Source organism: Pipra filicauda, unplaced genomic scaffold (assembly GCF_003945595.2).
Source record: "Pipra filicauda isolate LSUMZ 115617 unplaced genomic scaffold, ASM394559v2 scaffold271_size1040873_pilon, whole genome shotgun sequence".
Taxonomy (NCBI): Eukaryota; Metazoa; Chordata; class Aves; order Passeriformes; family Pipridae; genus Pipra; species Pipra filicauda.
Window position 1 is genome coordinate 117,039 of NW_024104389.1, and position 17,376 is coordinate 134,414.

Here is a 17,376-nt window from a genome sequence, read left to right on the forward strand (position 1 = left end):
TGGAAGGTAAGAGGACAAAAATCTTTTTTCTTCCTTCTAAGAGTTCATTAAAAAAAAAATCGTTATTGCACCTGTCCATCTTCTGACCTTCTCTATTTGCAAGTTTTGAAAAGGCTTTTCAGAGAAATTTGGCTGGACTGAAGAATAGAGGTAGTGTACTGTACTGTGTTGTATTTTCAGGGGTAACAGAGATGACCTGGCGTAGTTCTTGCTAATAAGTGATTGCATTTTCAGGCTAAAGTCTACGTTTGTTATGGGACTGAGTTTTAGAGCAGTTTAGAATGGAAACTAAAAAAGGTGGTAATTCTAATCCTTAGTCTTCAAGCAGCTCTGCAGAGCAGGGTTGGACCCCTTTTCCACTTCTTTGTGGTTCCGTGTTGATAAAGGTGTCTGTGTGTGCGAAGTTCCCTGTTGATGTTGATGTGCTGGTTAATAATTATGCAGTAGGTGAATTGTGCATCTTTTATTTGGTAGTCGTATCTAGCAACACACTCTTTTAAAACAGGCTTAATTTAGATTTTTCTTTTTTCAGACAAAGTCTTTTTGTTCTGTTAGATCATGTTGTGTTAACTCTATCTCTGGGCAAATTGTAGCAATGATTTTAGTATGTGTCTTCAAAAAGCTGACTTTACAATTAGCTAAAAGTAATTTGCTTGATAAAAATATATGGTATATAAGTGCTGTTTGTCAGACAAAAATAACGGGAACTTTGGAAATTTGGTGATGCATCTTACTCGGGAATTTGGAGAAAATTACTCAAAATCCATTTGTACATCATCAGTCACACTTGTATGGAAAAGGCTTTATGGGAATGGGGAAAGATGGGGGAATGATGCAGTACAGTTACTAAATATATTGTCAAGGGAACCTTGCCTAGACTTCTGTATTTCAGACCAACAACAGACATCATTTTAGTGTTAAACTACTGTGATTATAAGGAATATTTCTGATGTCTCTGATAGTTGGTGTGGATGACTACAGCTCAGAGTCTGATGTGATTATTATACCTTCAGCCCTGGACTTTGTCTCACAAGATGAAATGTTGACGCCGTTGGGAAGATTGGACAAGTACGCTGCAAGTGAGAACATATTTAACAGGTACGCTTTTTAAATGTCCTGTCATCCTATTCAAATCTGACTGAAGTTAATTTGTATGGAATAAAAATAATTTTAAAAAATCCAAAAAAAAACATCTTTTCAAGAGGCTTCAGTTTTCACTCCTTCTCCTGTTTGCTAATGTTCCTCCTACTTACAGAAATAATTACAAAACATACTTTTAGGTTTTTCTGTGGATGCTAACGTTCCTGTTGGCACAGAACTATAAGATGATAGTAAGCTCAATCCATAATTCTGTGTGGAAACTGAGTTTAAGAAAATACGTCAGGAGAGCATAGTGAACAGCACTGTAGGTTCCTAGAGAAACCCAAGAAGTGTCTTGAGGATCAATCTCCTTTGTAATTTACAGTGTGAGTATTGCTGCCTCTGGTTACTGAAAACGGACTTGCTCGGTTAATACTGTGTTCTGCATTTTTCCCTTTTTATTTCTGTAATGCACAGGTATTGTAGCATAGTTCATTTAGACACACACCCCACCCCACCCCTTGCACACAGACATTCTGCAATCGAATGGAGAAGTTCAAACCCAGCATTTATTTTAATTGTAGCTATAAACCGTTGCAGTATCACAGAAATGTATAAAGTATCTTAAGGTCAAAATTTTCTGGTATTTCATTTTAACAGAGTTTAGTTTGGGCTTCAAGTAAATTTTTAGTAAAGGGTGTTTGCTTTTATGTTGAATTCTTAATTCAGTAGTATGCAGAAGCTTAGTCTGTGATTAACCACTCTATAGGTTAGCCTCTATTTTGTTGTTCATGGTCTGAGTTTGGAAAGAATTTAGCTCTGTGCTTAACTTCAGTCATGTGAACTGTACTTAAAATTCCATACTACATGTATGAACATACCCCTATTTGAAAGGTTTTCATCCCAATTAAATTGAAGCTGACAATTATAGAACAGTTTCTCTTGTTACAACCTGCATAAATCTGTATGCAGAAATTAGTTCTGAAATGCCTAATTTTAAAGTTTCCTGTTCTCCTGAAATCTGAAGTTTGTTGTATTAAACAATCTGAGATGAAATCAGCAATTTGACAACCAGCGGAGAGTTTTTTGTGTGTTTGACTTTACATGGGGAGGGAGAGAAGAGAAGCCTTTAGGGCTATCGGTGACAATTATGTAATAAAAGCCAGTAGGGAGAAGAACAAAATCAAAAACTCAAGTTGTGTGACTTGAATTTTAAGCAAGTATAGTGGTTCTAATATTTTGCTTGCCTGCTTAAGAAAAAACTCTATCTGATTTTCTCAGTATGGATAGCGTGGTATGTGGGGCATGCATAAGCTTGAAATCTTTTTAATTACTCTATCCAGCTTTATGCATCCCGTCCTTTCCTGCAGGTGGTTGGAAAACTATAGTTTTCCCAGATTTTTTTTTTTTTATGTGTTTGCTCGTTTGGATTATTTTTGCTGGTACAAACGTGTTTTTTAATCCTAGCTCTCTTTGTAGGCCTATTGTGTTATGTAGCATAAGAAAATGTAGAAAATAGCATATGATAACTATTCATGATATAACTGTGAGTGGCACTTATGTCACACTAAGTGTTAGTGACTACTGCAGGCAGTTTATGATGATTCAGCATTAGTCAGTCACAGGAATAATAGGAGGGATTTTTGTTAGACAGAGGAACTGGAGCATTTACTAGGAAAAAGATAAATTACATTTGTTTATTCTTATGTCTCTTAGTGTGATATAAACACATCCAATTACTTATGTGTAGTTTAACATTTTTTTAATATTATGACTGCATTAATAATGTTTTGGTTGTTTCTGTGACTTGGAACTTGCATTTGTGTGGAAGCTTGAAATTTGGGCATTATAGATGCCCAAACCCTTGAAGTATAGTCACTGAGCTTGGGTAAATTAGGGTAAGATGTTTTTTTTCTTCCCTTTAAATACTTTTACTGTGGGATTTTTTTTATCTTTCAATTTAATTTTAAGTATTATTTCTCTTTGAATTTGGTTTTGTTATATTTTTCTATCTGGTTAGTCACCTATTTATGCGTCATATTTGCAGTCTGTGGTTATACTGAATGATTAAAGTGAAAGAATTTTTAACAACTCCTGCGAAAGTCTAGTCTCCTTAAAGTTGATTCCTCAAGCACTCATGGTTTCTCAGCCAGTTGGTTTGATGGAAATGGATCTGGCTGCATTCTAAGAAATGTCAGTAGATTGGACTTGGAACTTGGAACTAGGAATGTCTTCTTTGTTTAAATATATAAGATTTTTGACAGAATGAACTGAAAAAAAATCAGAGGTAGGGAATCCCTTATCAGCTTCCCAAGTTGTGGAAGGAGTTGCTTTGTGACAATTTTTGTTATGTTACAGTTTACATTCTCATTGTTTCAGCTATTGCTCATCAGCACCCCAGGTTTGTCTTAGTCTGTGAGAATGGAGGGGAACCTGACAAATGTTACACTAAATTACTTCTCTCGTATCTGAAAAACAAGGCAAATGAGAGTCGGGTTATGGTTTGGTTAATGAAGAACCAGCCTCCAGCTTCCAGATTTGAGAAGCATCTCTAGCATATGCCTTAATAATCCAATATCATATTGCAGAAAGACTTGATGCCAAGCAGAAAGCTAAAACCACCACTGTAAAACAGAGCTTTTCTATCTTTTCATGTTAAAAACCCTTGTGGGTTTTCCTAATCTTTATTGCTGTTAACTTGCTTCCATTCTTCATTAAGAAGGCTCAGAAGTATAGAACACTCACCAATAGATCTGCTTGAACAGTGAGACAGGTCCTGAACAACAGACCCTTCCTTTTCATAAGGCTATGAGGAATTGTTATTGCTTTTTCTCTTCAAACCAAAGCAGATCTTGGCATACTCACATTCATCAGTATGATCAGTCTTGTCTACAAAGACTGTATCTGCATTTCTATGTAGATAACTTTAAGCTGTCCTCTTGCCAGATTCTTTGTGTTCTGAAATATTTCTTAGCTTTTCCCTTGAGAGAATATCTGATGTCTTTTGAAAAAGTTTTTTGGAAACAGTTTAACTTAAAAATACTTGTAGAACAGCAGTCAGCAGTAACTGAGGATATATATACTGGATCTCAAGGAGGGATTAAGCATACATGTGTGCACTCACATATAGCTTATAAGTAACAGTTTCAGTGCCTGCAGTGTAGGTGAAGATTTGGCCTAGGGCTTTCTGGGTAACTTGTCTTTTTTGGCTGAAAGATACACTCCTCTGAGTTCATGGCACAGATGTTGTTCTTCATATGGTTGGTAGAAAGAAGCTGCCCTTTGTGCTTTCTAGACTACAGAGGGAACAGAGGTTGGCATCAGCAAGGAGGCTGTACCAATGAATTATTTTAATGTGTTTGTCTGATTCCTCACTCCAATGGCCCCAATATAAACCTTGGTTTTACATGTCCCTAGTTCTGCAAAATAGAAATTTTTAGAATATATGCCTTGTGTCAGGAACCGAGAGGTCAGTGTCTCTCCAAGGAATTGGCTAAGGGTAAAGTGAAAGCATAATGATAAATTTTCAGATGTGTCACCGCTGTGGAGTCAAGAACATCATTTAGCTGTGTATTTAAGAACCAGGACTTGCATGCATAAAGTACCCCCACTAAAACAGAAGAATATTTTCATCCCTCTACTGTAATGTATATGAAAAACCTCTCAAGACAACATGTTTGGTGGGATGTCAAGACTATCTTGCCTTTTTTTCATTTAGACATGGTCAGAATATAACCAAGAAGGTAATTGAGAATTTGGTTATCCACAGCTGCAGTTACTACTCTCCCCAATCGCGTTTCTTCTCTCTGTGCAGCCTAACCCAGTGTAAAGTTTCTTTTCTGGGTATTTGAGTACTGACAGTAAGGAAATGCTAAACTCATACCAAAGCCATGCAGGCGAAACTGTAGTGGCTTTGTTCTGACTGGAACACTTCTCGTCATTTTAGCATAAATGTCGTTATTTCTCCTAATCTCTAACTCTACTCCATTTTTGTGCTTCAGTCTTTCTGAGCCTACTGTATATCAAAGAATAAAATTTAGTAAAAGTGAAACAAACCTCAAAACATGGATTTTTTGCACACAAATTTGCGTATATGTGTATACCAAATAAATTATTGAAGTGTAACAGTATAGCTTGAGAAATTGTATTACGTACATTAAAATGATACAAGCTGGACTAGAAAGGACAGAATTTTCCCAGAGCACTAAGAGAAGTCTTAATTGCTTACTACTAAATGTACCTCTGCATATTTAGTCGTCTTTCTTAAGAAGGGTACAAATATGTTGATTTTTAGATTGGGAGTTTATTCTGGATATCTTTCGAGATTGTTTGAGGAAAATGGTACCAAGCTGAGTTAGTACTACCAATATTAATTGGAACACAAAATGTAATCTAATCTTGTTTTAGTTCTGCAAAAATGGGTGAAGAACAAAAATCACCTTATTTAATTTTCTCTCTTCTTTTTTTAATATCCTTACTAGCTAAATGCATGCTTTGTGCAGATGAAGTCATTTAAGTGTTATAGTGGAAATTTATGTAAGGGCTAATGGTGGTCAAAGGAGTTTGAGTGAGCAAAGCAAAGGTGTTTATAGTTTTTCTTTAAATATGTCATCACAAATCCTAATTTTGTCCATATATAGAGTCTTCAAAATACATGGTCACGTGTGTGGGCATAAAGGCAGTGTGTTTGTAATCTATCCCTATTTTATCCCATTGCTGATCCCAGTAAAGCGTGCCTACAAGGTATCCTAATGTTGGACAGGCTCATGAAAACTTGAATTTTCCTAAATATCCTCTACTTTTGCACGTGGTAGTGGAAGTGCTTGTACTGCATGCCACATTGCAGCCTTTGACCTCTGCCTTTCTTTGGTGTGTAAACTATTTAATGGATAAATAGATGCATTGCTGCTTAGGTGGCAGTCGTATACCAGACACATATGGTGAATAAATAATTTTCTTTGGGAATTCACAGCTGTAGGGTTACTGATTTGAAGCGTCACTTGCCAAAGCAGCTAGCAAAAGTCTCTCTGGACCTGGAGGAACTGGGTACAAGATCTGACTGAATGGGCAAGAAGATGCAATTCTATGAGTTGTTGTGATGAAGACAGCTCTTCTGGCTCTGGGAATGTGTAAAGGTAGAAATTCATGGTGGAGCTTAGTGTCTCATTAGAGGCAAGTACTGCACAAACCCAAGCCAGTGGCAGGAGGGAAATGGCAAGAAACCATTAATCCTAGTTTACAAGTTGTACCCTGATAACTGGGAGTAATGTATAGTAACAGAATATATGCCATTCACATCAGTTATATTGTCATCATTAATGTTGGTGGAATCATTTCTGTCACATAGGTGCTGAGTACACAAAGGAGTTTGATTCCCTGTTAGAATGCAGTTCATGAGAACATGTTGTCATTATCCCTAGAGAAAGCCTGCTTGACCTCTTTTTCCCTGTCATAGGAGATACTTTCTTGCCTCTGCAGCATGAAGCATGTCCACCTATTTTTGTTGTTTTGTCTATGTCTAGACCAAACAGGTCATCCTTCAGAGCTCTGTTAAAAATTCCAAAGTGCTCACTTGGCACTCACCTGGCAAGTTGCAGGGCAAGCTGCTGCTTGCCTTATGTTGTGCTCCTGTGCACAGATAGTTCAGTACATCCTCTGTTGTAGGCTTTTTGTAGCTTGACTCTCAGTGCTCGTGTGAGAAGGAAGACCAGGCTGCTGGTCAGGGCACCAGGGACTGTTGCTTACTCTCTACTCTCCAGTAAGCAGAGCATGTTTAAGTGTGAGCTTGTGGGGCCTAAGTGCCAGCTGTCAGCCTGTGGAAAATACAAAGTTGGTTTAGCTGTGACCTATGTTTGTGTTTTGGAGACAAGAAGAATTTGGGGAGATTGTTGGGATAGTGGCAGAATTAGATTAGCGCTTGTAATGCTTGGAGAATGTGAGTGGCCATCATCTCCCTCATCGATGGATGGATGGAATTAAGAGATTCCTCTGTAATTACTGGCTGCCTACCCAGTTTGGTTTGCTAGAGTGAGCGTAGCTTACCCTGGTGCCCTTTGCTGTAATGCTTTTAACCAGAATCTGCTAAACATAAAAGGAGATCCATTGATTCCTTTTCAAGCCAAAAAAGGAAATACCATCTGGATGCAGGTGGGGGCCATCTTCTACATTTAGTCCAGGGAATAAGTTGAATGTCCCTTAGCTTTGAGTGGATTTAATATAAGTCTCTTCTACTTCAGGTTAGGATTTGTTTTCATCTCCTCCTCTTGAGCAGAAGGTTTATGGCCTCTGAATGGTCATCTGTCCAACTTGCAGGAATTAGCAAAGACTTACTCTGGGATCCAGCCACTACAGTCCAGGATAGTGCTAACAAAGCTCTCTGAGGAGATGAGTCTTCTCAAAACTCTGAACATAATAGGGAGCCATTCCGTAGTCCCCAGGAGTCACATGGGATGTAGTGCTTTTTATTAGATGAGATGTAGTTCTGTTTATTGTGGTTCCTTGCTTGCTGAGACTTTAATCAGTGGGTCAGTTGATTTGTCTCTCACTTTCCAAGATTACATTTAATATATAGGAGACAAATGTGTCCACACAGGCTGGTTTATGAGATATGCTTCATCTGTTCCTCTTCTCTTTTCAGAGGTGTCCAGCCCTTTAAAAGACCAAGTCAACTCTGCTTCTAGGTTAGTGTGTCACGTAGTCTGTTTCCCTCTGCTAGGATTTTGAAAGCTGAACTTTTAACTGCATATCAACGTCTTTGCTGAGAGATGTTGCACTTGATAAGAGTTGAAAAGTGTGAGGGAGAGAAAATTTGTTAAAGACAAACAGTTTTTTTCAGTTTATTTTTTAGAAGATTTTGTTCATCTGTATGTCAAGACAGTTTAGTTTAAGATTGTTTTGCAAGTAGCCAATGTGATATATTTAAAATATTGATTTTTCAGTTCAAGAAAATGGAAATGTCTGCTTAGCTTTTGGAATTCATGAAAACCTACTGCATTTCTCTGATTGTGTGGAATTACATTCCTCGTACGCTAGGAATGTAACCATCTGTTTCTTACCAGTTTTTGACCATCGCTCATGTTCACTGTTTGTAGTGAACATGATAAAGTTTAGGTAAGCTTCTGCTCTTGTCTACAGCACTGCTGTATGTCAACAGTGCTTATACCTAGGCTGCATCCCAGGAGTGTTTCTGTCAGTTCTGGAAATACCTGGCACTTGACGCTTGCTGCTTCAGCATTTTGATAAGTTGCTCCAGGGTAGTACAGGAGTTACCAACATCTTGGACACTGTTCCTTGGCCCATTCCACTCTTGGGTTAATCATGCTAGCTGTCTGAAGTTCAACCCATATTGTCAGAAAGGGTGAAAAAAGAGAGTTACTCCATTGCAGGCTCTTGTTGAGGAGAAAGGTTGATTGCCACACATTCCCCACTGCATTGTTTAAAAAATTAATGTGTAAGGCTGTCTAGGTAACTGATGAGTATGACTTTGTAGCATAGGCTGCAACAGAACCTTGGAGGACAAAACCACAAATTTGACTATATCTTGTCACTCAAAAGTTAATCCATAGAAAAATTTCTGGTACGTTAGAGGTAGTAACTGAGTTGACTATGACTTGTTTTATATTTTCTTAATGTTTCATTTTCTACTTTGCTTAATGTATGTCCCAGGTACACATGGGTTGGGTAGCATGTTTTATTTTCATGGTATATACACGGTGTTCACAGTATTTACCTATAGCATTTTAATGAAGTTTAACTTCTAAATGTCACCCTTGATATAGAAATCTTCAACTTGAGTGTTCATGCTTTTGTGAAATAAGTTCAGAATTCTACTTAAAAACATTTTAACAATGTTGTGTTGTCTTGCTTTGTATGGAACAAGCTAGGGAATTCAGAGATGAGGATGGAAGGCTGATACTTACTCTCTAATATTCAGCTTCTGTTTGCCCACCTAGCAGATGATTACTGTTTTTGGTCTTGGTAGCTGGTTTCTCTTATCCTTGTAAACCAAAAGGATACTTTTAATGTTACGTTTAAAGTTAATAGTTCTTAAGATTATGCCAGGTACCAGAATTAAGAATTTCCAAAGCAGGGCTAACTAAATTTACTGAGTTAAAAGTAATATATGTAACTTTTTACTCTTTGGTGTAAGAAACCTGTATGATTGCACGATTTTTTTCATTTAGCTGTATTTCTGGACACAAATAATGCTGATTTTTTTTTTTTTAATCTTTCCTATAAACTAGGCAAATGGTGGCTCGAAGTTTGCTGGACACTTTGAAAGAAGTCAGTGATGATGAGAGAGATTGTATTGCTGTGTTGGAGAGAATCAGCAGATTAGCTGATGATTCAGGTAGGTAGCATTAAACATTTTACTGGGTTAAAGTGGGAAAGTCAGAAACGTTGAACCTATGTTCAGCACAGGACCAATAAGTTCTTTCTCATCTTCAGTATTCAAACTAGACTTCTGCAAATGCAATAAAATACTGTAAAATTTGTGACTTTTTTCCTTAGTACTCTTGTCAACAGAATAAAACCCCTTCAAAATGTAGGACACTTTCCAGCAGTACATTTTCAGTAACTTTTATGATGTACTTTTTCTACTCAGCAGGTCTATGTGATTATTTTAGCTCTGTAGATAAAGATTAATTTCTTACCTTGAAAATAAACTTGAAAAATGTCTGTGCAAAACTTCCATAAGTTTTGATAAAATTTAAATGCTGAAGTTTTTCTTTTAGACCCTTTTGGGGAACCAGTTATGAAGGTAAGAGAGACAGCAGGAATTGGTAAGCAAGATGAAAATACCATATAATCACAGAATGGTTTAGCTTGGAAGGGACCTACCACGGACAGGGACATCTTCCACGAGACCAGATTGTTCAAAGCCCCATCCAACCTGATCTTGAACACTCCCAAAGATGAGGCATCCACAACTTCTGGGAAACCTGTTCCAGCGCCTTACCGTTCTCATAGTGAAGAATTTCTGCTTTGAATCTATTCTAAACCTACTTCTTTTAGTTTGAAGCCATTACCCTTTATCCTGTCACTACATGGCCTTATAAAACATCCCTCTCCAGCTCTCTTGTAGGCCTCCTTCAAGTACAAGAACACTGCAATATGGTCCTCCCAGCGCCTTCTCTTTTCAGGCTGAATAACCCCAACTCTATCAGCCTTTCCTCGTAGGAGAGGTGCTCCTCTGATCATCTTTGTGGCCTCCTCTGGACTTGCTGCTACAGGTCCACGTCCTCCTTATGTTGGGGGCCCCAGAGCTGGACACAGCACTCCAGGTGGGATCTCAGAAGACCAGAATAGAGGGGCAGAATCCCCTCCCTTGACCTGTTGGTCATGCTGCTTTGGGTGCAGCCCAGATTACAGTTGGCTTTCTTGGCTGTGAGCGCGCGTTGCTGGCTTGTGTTGAGCTTCTCATCAATCAACACCTCCAAGTCTTTCTCCTCAGGGCTGCTCTCAATCTGTTCTCCACCCACCCTGTATTGATACCAGGGGTTGTCCTGACCCAGGTGCAGAACCTTGTACTTGGCCTTGTTGAACTTCATGAGGTTCACATGGGCCCACTTCTCAGGCATGTGAAGCTCCCTGTGGATGCGATCCCTTCCCTCCAGCATCTCAACTGCACCACACAGCTCGGTGTTGTCAGCAAACTTGCTGAGGGTGCACTCAATCCCCCTGTCCATGTCACTGACAAAGATGTTACACAGAGCTGATCCCAACACTGACACCTGAGAAGCTCCAGTCGTCATGGTCTCCCCTTGGATATTGAGCCATTGACCACAATTCTTTGAGTACGACCATCCAGCCAATTGCTTATCCATGGAGTGGCCCATCTGTCCAGTTCAGAGACAAGGACATAACAAGATACAGCATCAAATGCTTTGCACAAGTCCAGGTTGATGATGCCAGTTGTTCTTTCCTTATCTACCACTGCTATAACCCCATTGTAGAAGGCCACAAAATTTGTCAGGCATGATTTGACTTTGTGAAGATATGTTGGCTTTTACAAGTCACCTCCTTATCTTCCATGTGCCTCAGCACAGTTTCCAGGAGGATTTTTGCTGTGATCGTGCTAAGCACCAAGGTGAGACTGGCCTGCAGTTCCCTGTGTCTTCCTTTTTTCTCTTTTTAAAAATGAGTTTTGTTTTCCCTTTTCCAGTCAATGGGAACTTCACTGGACTGCCACAGTTCTTGAGTATGATGGATAATGGCTTAGCCGCTTCTTCCACCAGTTCCTTCAGGACCTGTGAATGCATTGCATCAGGTCCTGTGGACTTGTGCACTTTCAGGTTCCTTAGATGATCTTGACCCTAATCTTCTTCAGTGAGCAGTTATTCATCCTCCCAGTCCCCATCTTCCCCTTCTGTGACTTGGCTGGTGTGGCTGGAGCACTTGCCAATGAAGTCTGAGGCAAAAAAGTTGTTGAGTACCTCAGCCTTCTCCACGTTATGGGTAACCAGGTCTCCCACTTCCTTCTGGAGAGGGTCCACATTTTCCCTAGTCTTCCTTTTATCACTGATGTTCTTGCTGCCCTTGACCCTCTGACCAGATTTAATTCTCTCAGGGCTATAGCTTTCCTAACCCGATCCCTGTCTGCTCAGTTTTTCTGTATTCCTCCTAGGCTTTCTGTCCCTGCTTCCTCTGTAAGCTTCCGTTTTTTGTTTGAGTTTGTTCAGGAGCTCCTTGTTCATCCATGCAGACCTCCTGGTGTTTTTACCTGACTCCTTTGCTGGGATGCATTGTTCCTGCACTTGTAGGAGGTGATTCTTTAATACTAAACAACTTTCTTGGGCCCCTCCTTCCTCCAGGACTTTATCCCATGGTACTCTATCAAGCAGATTCCTGAAGAGGCCAAAAGCCTTCTCTCCTGAAGTCCAGGGTAGTGAGCTTGCTGTGCACCCTCCTTGCTATGAGTAGGACATCTCCGTAGATTACAGCATGGCTGTTGCTAATCGATTCAGTCTGACTGCTGGGTGTTTGGAACAAAGAGCAAAAGCAGGAGAATAAGGAAAAACAAATGTGAGAGAAAAGAAGTGCTTGAAAAGTGATGAGTGATTGGATGAAGGGGAAAATGGTGTGGACAGAGCTGCAACAAAATTCCAGCTTAAAGACGCTTTAGATAGAATTAAGGGCTTGATTTCAACATAGCTGATACAGTTGAAACACCAGAAGGAAGAAAGGCTTTAGCAGTGAAACATCAGAAAGAATATGAAGGTCGTTCTTTTGTTATTGTATGAGTACTATGGAGAGAAACTTGTGTTAAATCTTGAATTGGAAGAAAATGTTTCTTCTGTTTAATGTCTGTTAGTTTTTCTCCCTTCTTCTGGAACTGCAGAGCATAATGCTTTGTAAGGGTAAAAAGATATTCTGCTGATTTCTGTTATTCTGTCATTACTGTCTTAATTTAAAATGCATGCTTGTATTTTTCTGAGGGAATGTCCTTGTTTAGCCAGGAAAAATAGCCTGTTATAAGCATTACATAATTGTATTGAGTATCTCTCCAAGGATTCTTTAAGTGGGAAGTCACTATTCACTTACGATAAAATATGTCTTTAATTGAGAACACTGACATGCTGCTGTTTCTAGAGTGCTTTCCTAGCAAAGCTCTGCTTCTGAAATCTGAATATACAATGCCTGTGAACAGTTTGGAGCATCAGAAACTTTATGAAGCTTCACTTCAATTTATAATATAGGACAAATGTGTTCAGGGAGAATTGTCTCTTGCAGCAACTTTGTAGCCTTAGGCTTTTCATTGGTGACCAACTAAGTGTGTCAAATTGAAGTTTGTTTAGGCAGAAATGTAGTGGAAGCCAAGAGTTGAGCTAAAATCAATTTGTTGCCTTTAACAAGGGTGGAGTACATTTTTAGTCAGGGTTGATATTTTCTCAGCGTCAGTAAAAGCAGCAGTTCAGGCTTTTCCTGCATTGTAGAAGTTGTCTCAGATCTGCCAAACTAGTAGCACTGGATTCTGCATCTGCCCCGCAAATTAAATTTCTGCAAACTTAACTGTGAGTCTTGTGCCTCGAGCAGTTGCAGTATTGGACTTAGCTGGTTTCGGTAAGACAGGTTATTAGAATATCCTTGTGTCTTAAGCCATGTGAAAATTCATTAGGGAACTAGATCTCCTTTGTATCTTCTTAATATATGTGTTTGACTGTTATTCATACTGCAGCACAATGGGCTCTGTTCATTTTTTGTTTGGGGGTTCTGGTTTTGTTGCGTGGTTTGGAGCTTGCTTTTGTGTGTGTGTTTAAAGTTGCTATTACTAGACTTGTTAATTTTTGTCTTACCTTATGCTGCTTTCCATTTACAATATCTTTTCCAATTTATCTGTAAAACATAAAAGTCCCTGAATTTGGAATCAGAAAATATTGTAAAAGTATCTGTGTGTTTTAACTTGCTTGGTTAGAGCCAGATATTTGTATGGATAGAGCCATCCTGCGATCCATCATGTTTAAATGCATAAATAAAGAAAAACAAAAACAAACTTGGGAAGTCAAACTCAACTATGACTAGGTACAGGTCTTCTCATTTCTAATTGCTGATACTCATTAGTCTTATGCCTATTCTTTTAACATTTTGAGGTATTTGTCTTCTCTTGCCAAATCAAGTCACAGAAAGTGAGGTACTTTCCTTTTTTTGGCAGTAGTTGGTATAATGAGGTTGGAATTGAAGAGTATACCCAGCATACACAACACCCAACTACAGCAATGAAAACAAACACTGGTATTTTTCAGTCCTGAACTCTGGACTTCCCTACTGTCTTTGGTACTGAGTTCCTTAGAGTAGTTACAGCTGAGATACCTTGTATTGCTTCTGAATTTGCTTTTTAATCACTTCTGTAATTTCTCTGTTTCTTTAAGGATATTAGGTATGACTTTCTACTTAAATGTTTTTATGGTATCTTTGAATCTATGCAGGCTGAGAAGCAGCTTGGCATAGAAGCTCAGTGCTTGGCAAAAGTGGAGTTATCCCCCATAAACCCTTGTTAAAGATAAAATGCTTATCTTTGTGTTAAAACAGCTGGGTCTTCTCATTCTCAAATGTAGACTAGCCAGACTTGTGTGAGCTTGAACAAGGGCCTTATGTCTGATTTTTTCACTTGAGTAAATTAGTATAATTCAAACTTTTTGTTTTGGTACCAGCTTGTGAATGGCCTAGATGCTACAAGGTTTCATCATTGTGTGCTGAAGTGTGATTAACTGGCTTTGAAAGTTAGCCTTAGCCAGAATTATGGCATTATTGGCATTTTGCTTAGTGTGCTTGTAATAGGCACCAGAAGCTTTACATCTTATTTTCTGAGGGTTCTTAAAAAGCCTATTATCTTCATTTCTAAAATACGTGTGGTAATTTACTGTAGTATGAAATACATACATATAGGTATCTTTCTAAAGAAATGATGGCAGAAAAACAAAGTGATGTCCTGAAGAACTAGTGCTTTTTCACTTGCATATAGACAACTAGAATTTTTTTCTTCTGAATGAAAAGTAGTCCCTTTACTGCAAAAATCAGTTGTGAATGCAGTTTGCAAAACAAACTGATTTTAAAAACAATTATTAGACTAATTGGTTGTTAAGTTTTGAAGCTCTATAATCAGGCTTAATGTGGATGGCCTCACAACCTTAATTACTTAATAGTGTGCTTAATGGTTTTACTAAGGTTCAATTACTGCTGTTGGTATAGTGAGGGATGCCAACAATACCTGTTGAATAGCACATACTGCAGCATTTAATTTAAAAAAGTCTTCATATATAAGCAATATTAATGGCAGTGCTAATATTTGTCTTTCCCAGCTGTCACTATCTCCAGCTGTGTTTTCTTCCCTTCCACACCTTCATGTTTCAGGATTTTCCATACCTCATCTCCCACCTCCTGCTACGCTAAGAATTTTTTCCTGTGGTTGATATAAATTTCTTTTGTCTCTCCATGCATCTGATGGGTGACTAACAATGACTGTACCCTCTCTCATTAGTCTGTATTTCACTCCTTGCTGTAACAAGCCAGTAAGAAATCCATTTCTGGTTACTGAGAGAAAAGAACATGACTGCTGAAACAGCACACGTCAGACACGTCAGCCTTTCTGCTGGACTCCTAAGATAGAAGGGATGGGCCCTGGTTACAGTGTATTTCTACTTGTCTAGATTTTCTTTTGTCTTAAAAAAAGGTAGGAAAGTTGGAGGGAAAGATAAAACAGGAAATGAGAGAAATCGAAAAGAAAAATATGGGTGTCAGTAGAAGGCAAAAAAGAAGGAAAGGGAAAGAAGAGGATAGATAAAGCTTGAATGACAGACTGTAGAATTTATTTAAATTTGTCTTTGATCGCCCAAGTGATACTCACTTTGAGAACAGTCATGGATACAATCCCAGTACTATTGGCCATGCTGTTGGCAGATCAGCACCTTTGTATGATGTGGATCTTATATTCAGGATGAATACAGAAACAGGGATCTATACAGAGAAGGGTGTGAAGGTGTTTTCTGCTCTGCTGATTTTTCTCTAGAACATATAAATCAATATTTTTGTTTGCCTGTTGCCAGATTCAATGGCATGAAACTGTGTGTGTGTATGAGGTGTTAGGTTGGCTCTTAGGAAAAGGTTTTTCATCCGGAAGATGGTTGGGCACTGGAACAGACTCCCCAGGGAAGTGGTCACAACACCAAGCCTGACAAAGTTCACAAAGCGTTTGGATGACACTCTCAGGCACTTGATGTGATTCTTGGGGTGGTCCTGTGCAGGACCAGGAGTTGGACTTTGATGATCCTTGTTGGGTCCATTCCAACTCGGGATGACTCTGTGAGTTGTTTTTTAAAGAGTGAAAGCATTAATGCAGAGCTGTGCACTTGCACCTTTCCTTCTTGCTCACAACCCTTAATAAGAACAAAAAGCAATATTATTATTATTCAGATATACTTAAAACATCATCACAGTTGTCATTTAAAGTGGCACTAATATCATCAGTAGTTATTCTTTGTATACAGTTTTCAACACAAAAACCTTATAGCCCCTCACAAATGTAGTGGAAATTCACTGCTGCTTGTATTCCAGAATGGTCATATTGGGATAATGAAAGCTTTGCAGACTTTATTCTAAATACTGGACATTGTTGCAGAATAAAGCGTTGTGAAATAAATCTAGTTATGAGGTGGCTCTGGAATAATTACTTCATTTACAAGTAACTGTTCTGGAGCAATTAGTTGGTATTATACCATGCAATAATCCCCTTATAATTTCCAGCATACAGCTAACTGTGTTGCTTTGCTTCCTTATAGCTGAAGTGGAATACAGAAGCCTCAGCAGGGATGAAACACATTTATATATGAAAAGCTGAGTGTATGTGCTAGTAGCAGCTAGGTGAGCATGTTGGCACATTACTTACATGAGAGATGGTGTCAAATTCTAGGGAAATGTTTTTTTCATGGATGAAGAAACAGTTAATTGCTTCTATGATTTTGGACTCAGTTTAGGATGTTGATTAAAGTGATGATTTCTGAAATAGCTAAAATTGAAGGTTTATGTGTGCAGATCAAAGTCTGCCCAGGTTCTGGAGATGTTGGTTGGAATATACTGCTGGTTTCATGTGGTTTCATGCTGGAAATCAAGAGAGGTAGAACTGCATCATTTTATTCGGGCAACTTCTTTTCAAAACTGTTTCACAAACAGAAGAAATGGAAGTCTATTTTCACTGTCCTTTGTCATTCTCTTGATTTTGCTTGATTTCTAAAACTCAATTCAGTATAATTCTGTAAAGAATATGCAAGATCTGATAGAATGAAATAAAACACTGATGAGTAAGAAAAGCAAGCATGAATTTGCTTCTTCAGATCTAATTTTTTTATATTAGTACTTATTTTCTAAGTTTTTGTTTGGACAAATTGCAGGGGTTTTTTTGTACTACATTGCTACTTTAAGGCATAGACTTATACTTTCAGGAGATAGTTTGAAAAGAGCAGCATTTAAAAATACTTCCTCTGCCAAACAGAAAAAATACTGTTCCAGGCAAGTGTTATGGAGAACAAAACTGTACACAGTGATTTTTCCAGAGTGCCTAAAATAGAAACTTGACATGAAGCAAAATGCTCCACCCAGATTTTGTTTATACTGTGTGGAAGCCTAGTCCTGACTGTATTGTACAGTGCAAAAAAATTTGTAACGCAGTATTTTCCCCAGCTGGATGCTCTTATGCTTTAAGAAGCTGCATGTAATAATTTTAACTCATACTGCCATGCTCCATTCCCTATGTTGATAACTGTGCTGGTTTTGGCTGAGGTAGAGTTAATTTTCTTCATAGTA

The 17,376-nt window shown here is 38.5% G+C and overlaps 1 protein-coding gene across 9 annotated transcripts in view; it reads left to right on the forward strand.

The window, feature by feature from the left end:
• The window catches only part of PPP4R1 (protein phosphatase 4 regulatory subunit 1), a 65,264-nt gene that overhangs the window by 14,899 nt on the left and 32,989 nt on the right, over positions 1 to 17,376 (forward strand). For 4 of the 9 annotated variants that reach the window (XM_027737082.2, XM_027737077.2, XM_027737074.2 and 1 more), the window contains 2 exons: positions 963 to 1,098; positions 9,324 to 9,430. In XM_027737082.2, coding sequence (XP_027592883.1) covers positions 963 to 1,098; positions 9,324 to 9,430 — 243 coding nt within the window. Of the gene's footprint in view, positions 1 to 962; positions 1,099 to 6,052; positions 6,216 to 7,665; positions 7,761 to 9,323; positions 9,431 to 17,376 lie in introns of those variants that run through there. The other 5 variants (XM_027737079.2, XM_027737080.2, XM_027737078.2 and 2 more) reach the window with 3 other exon arrangements.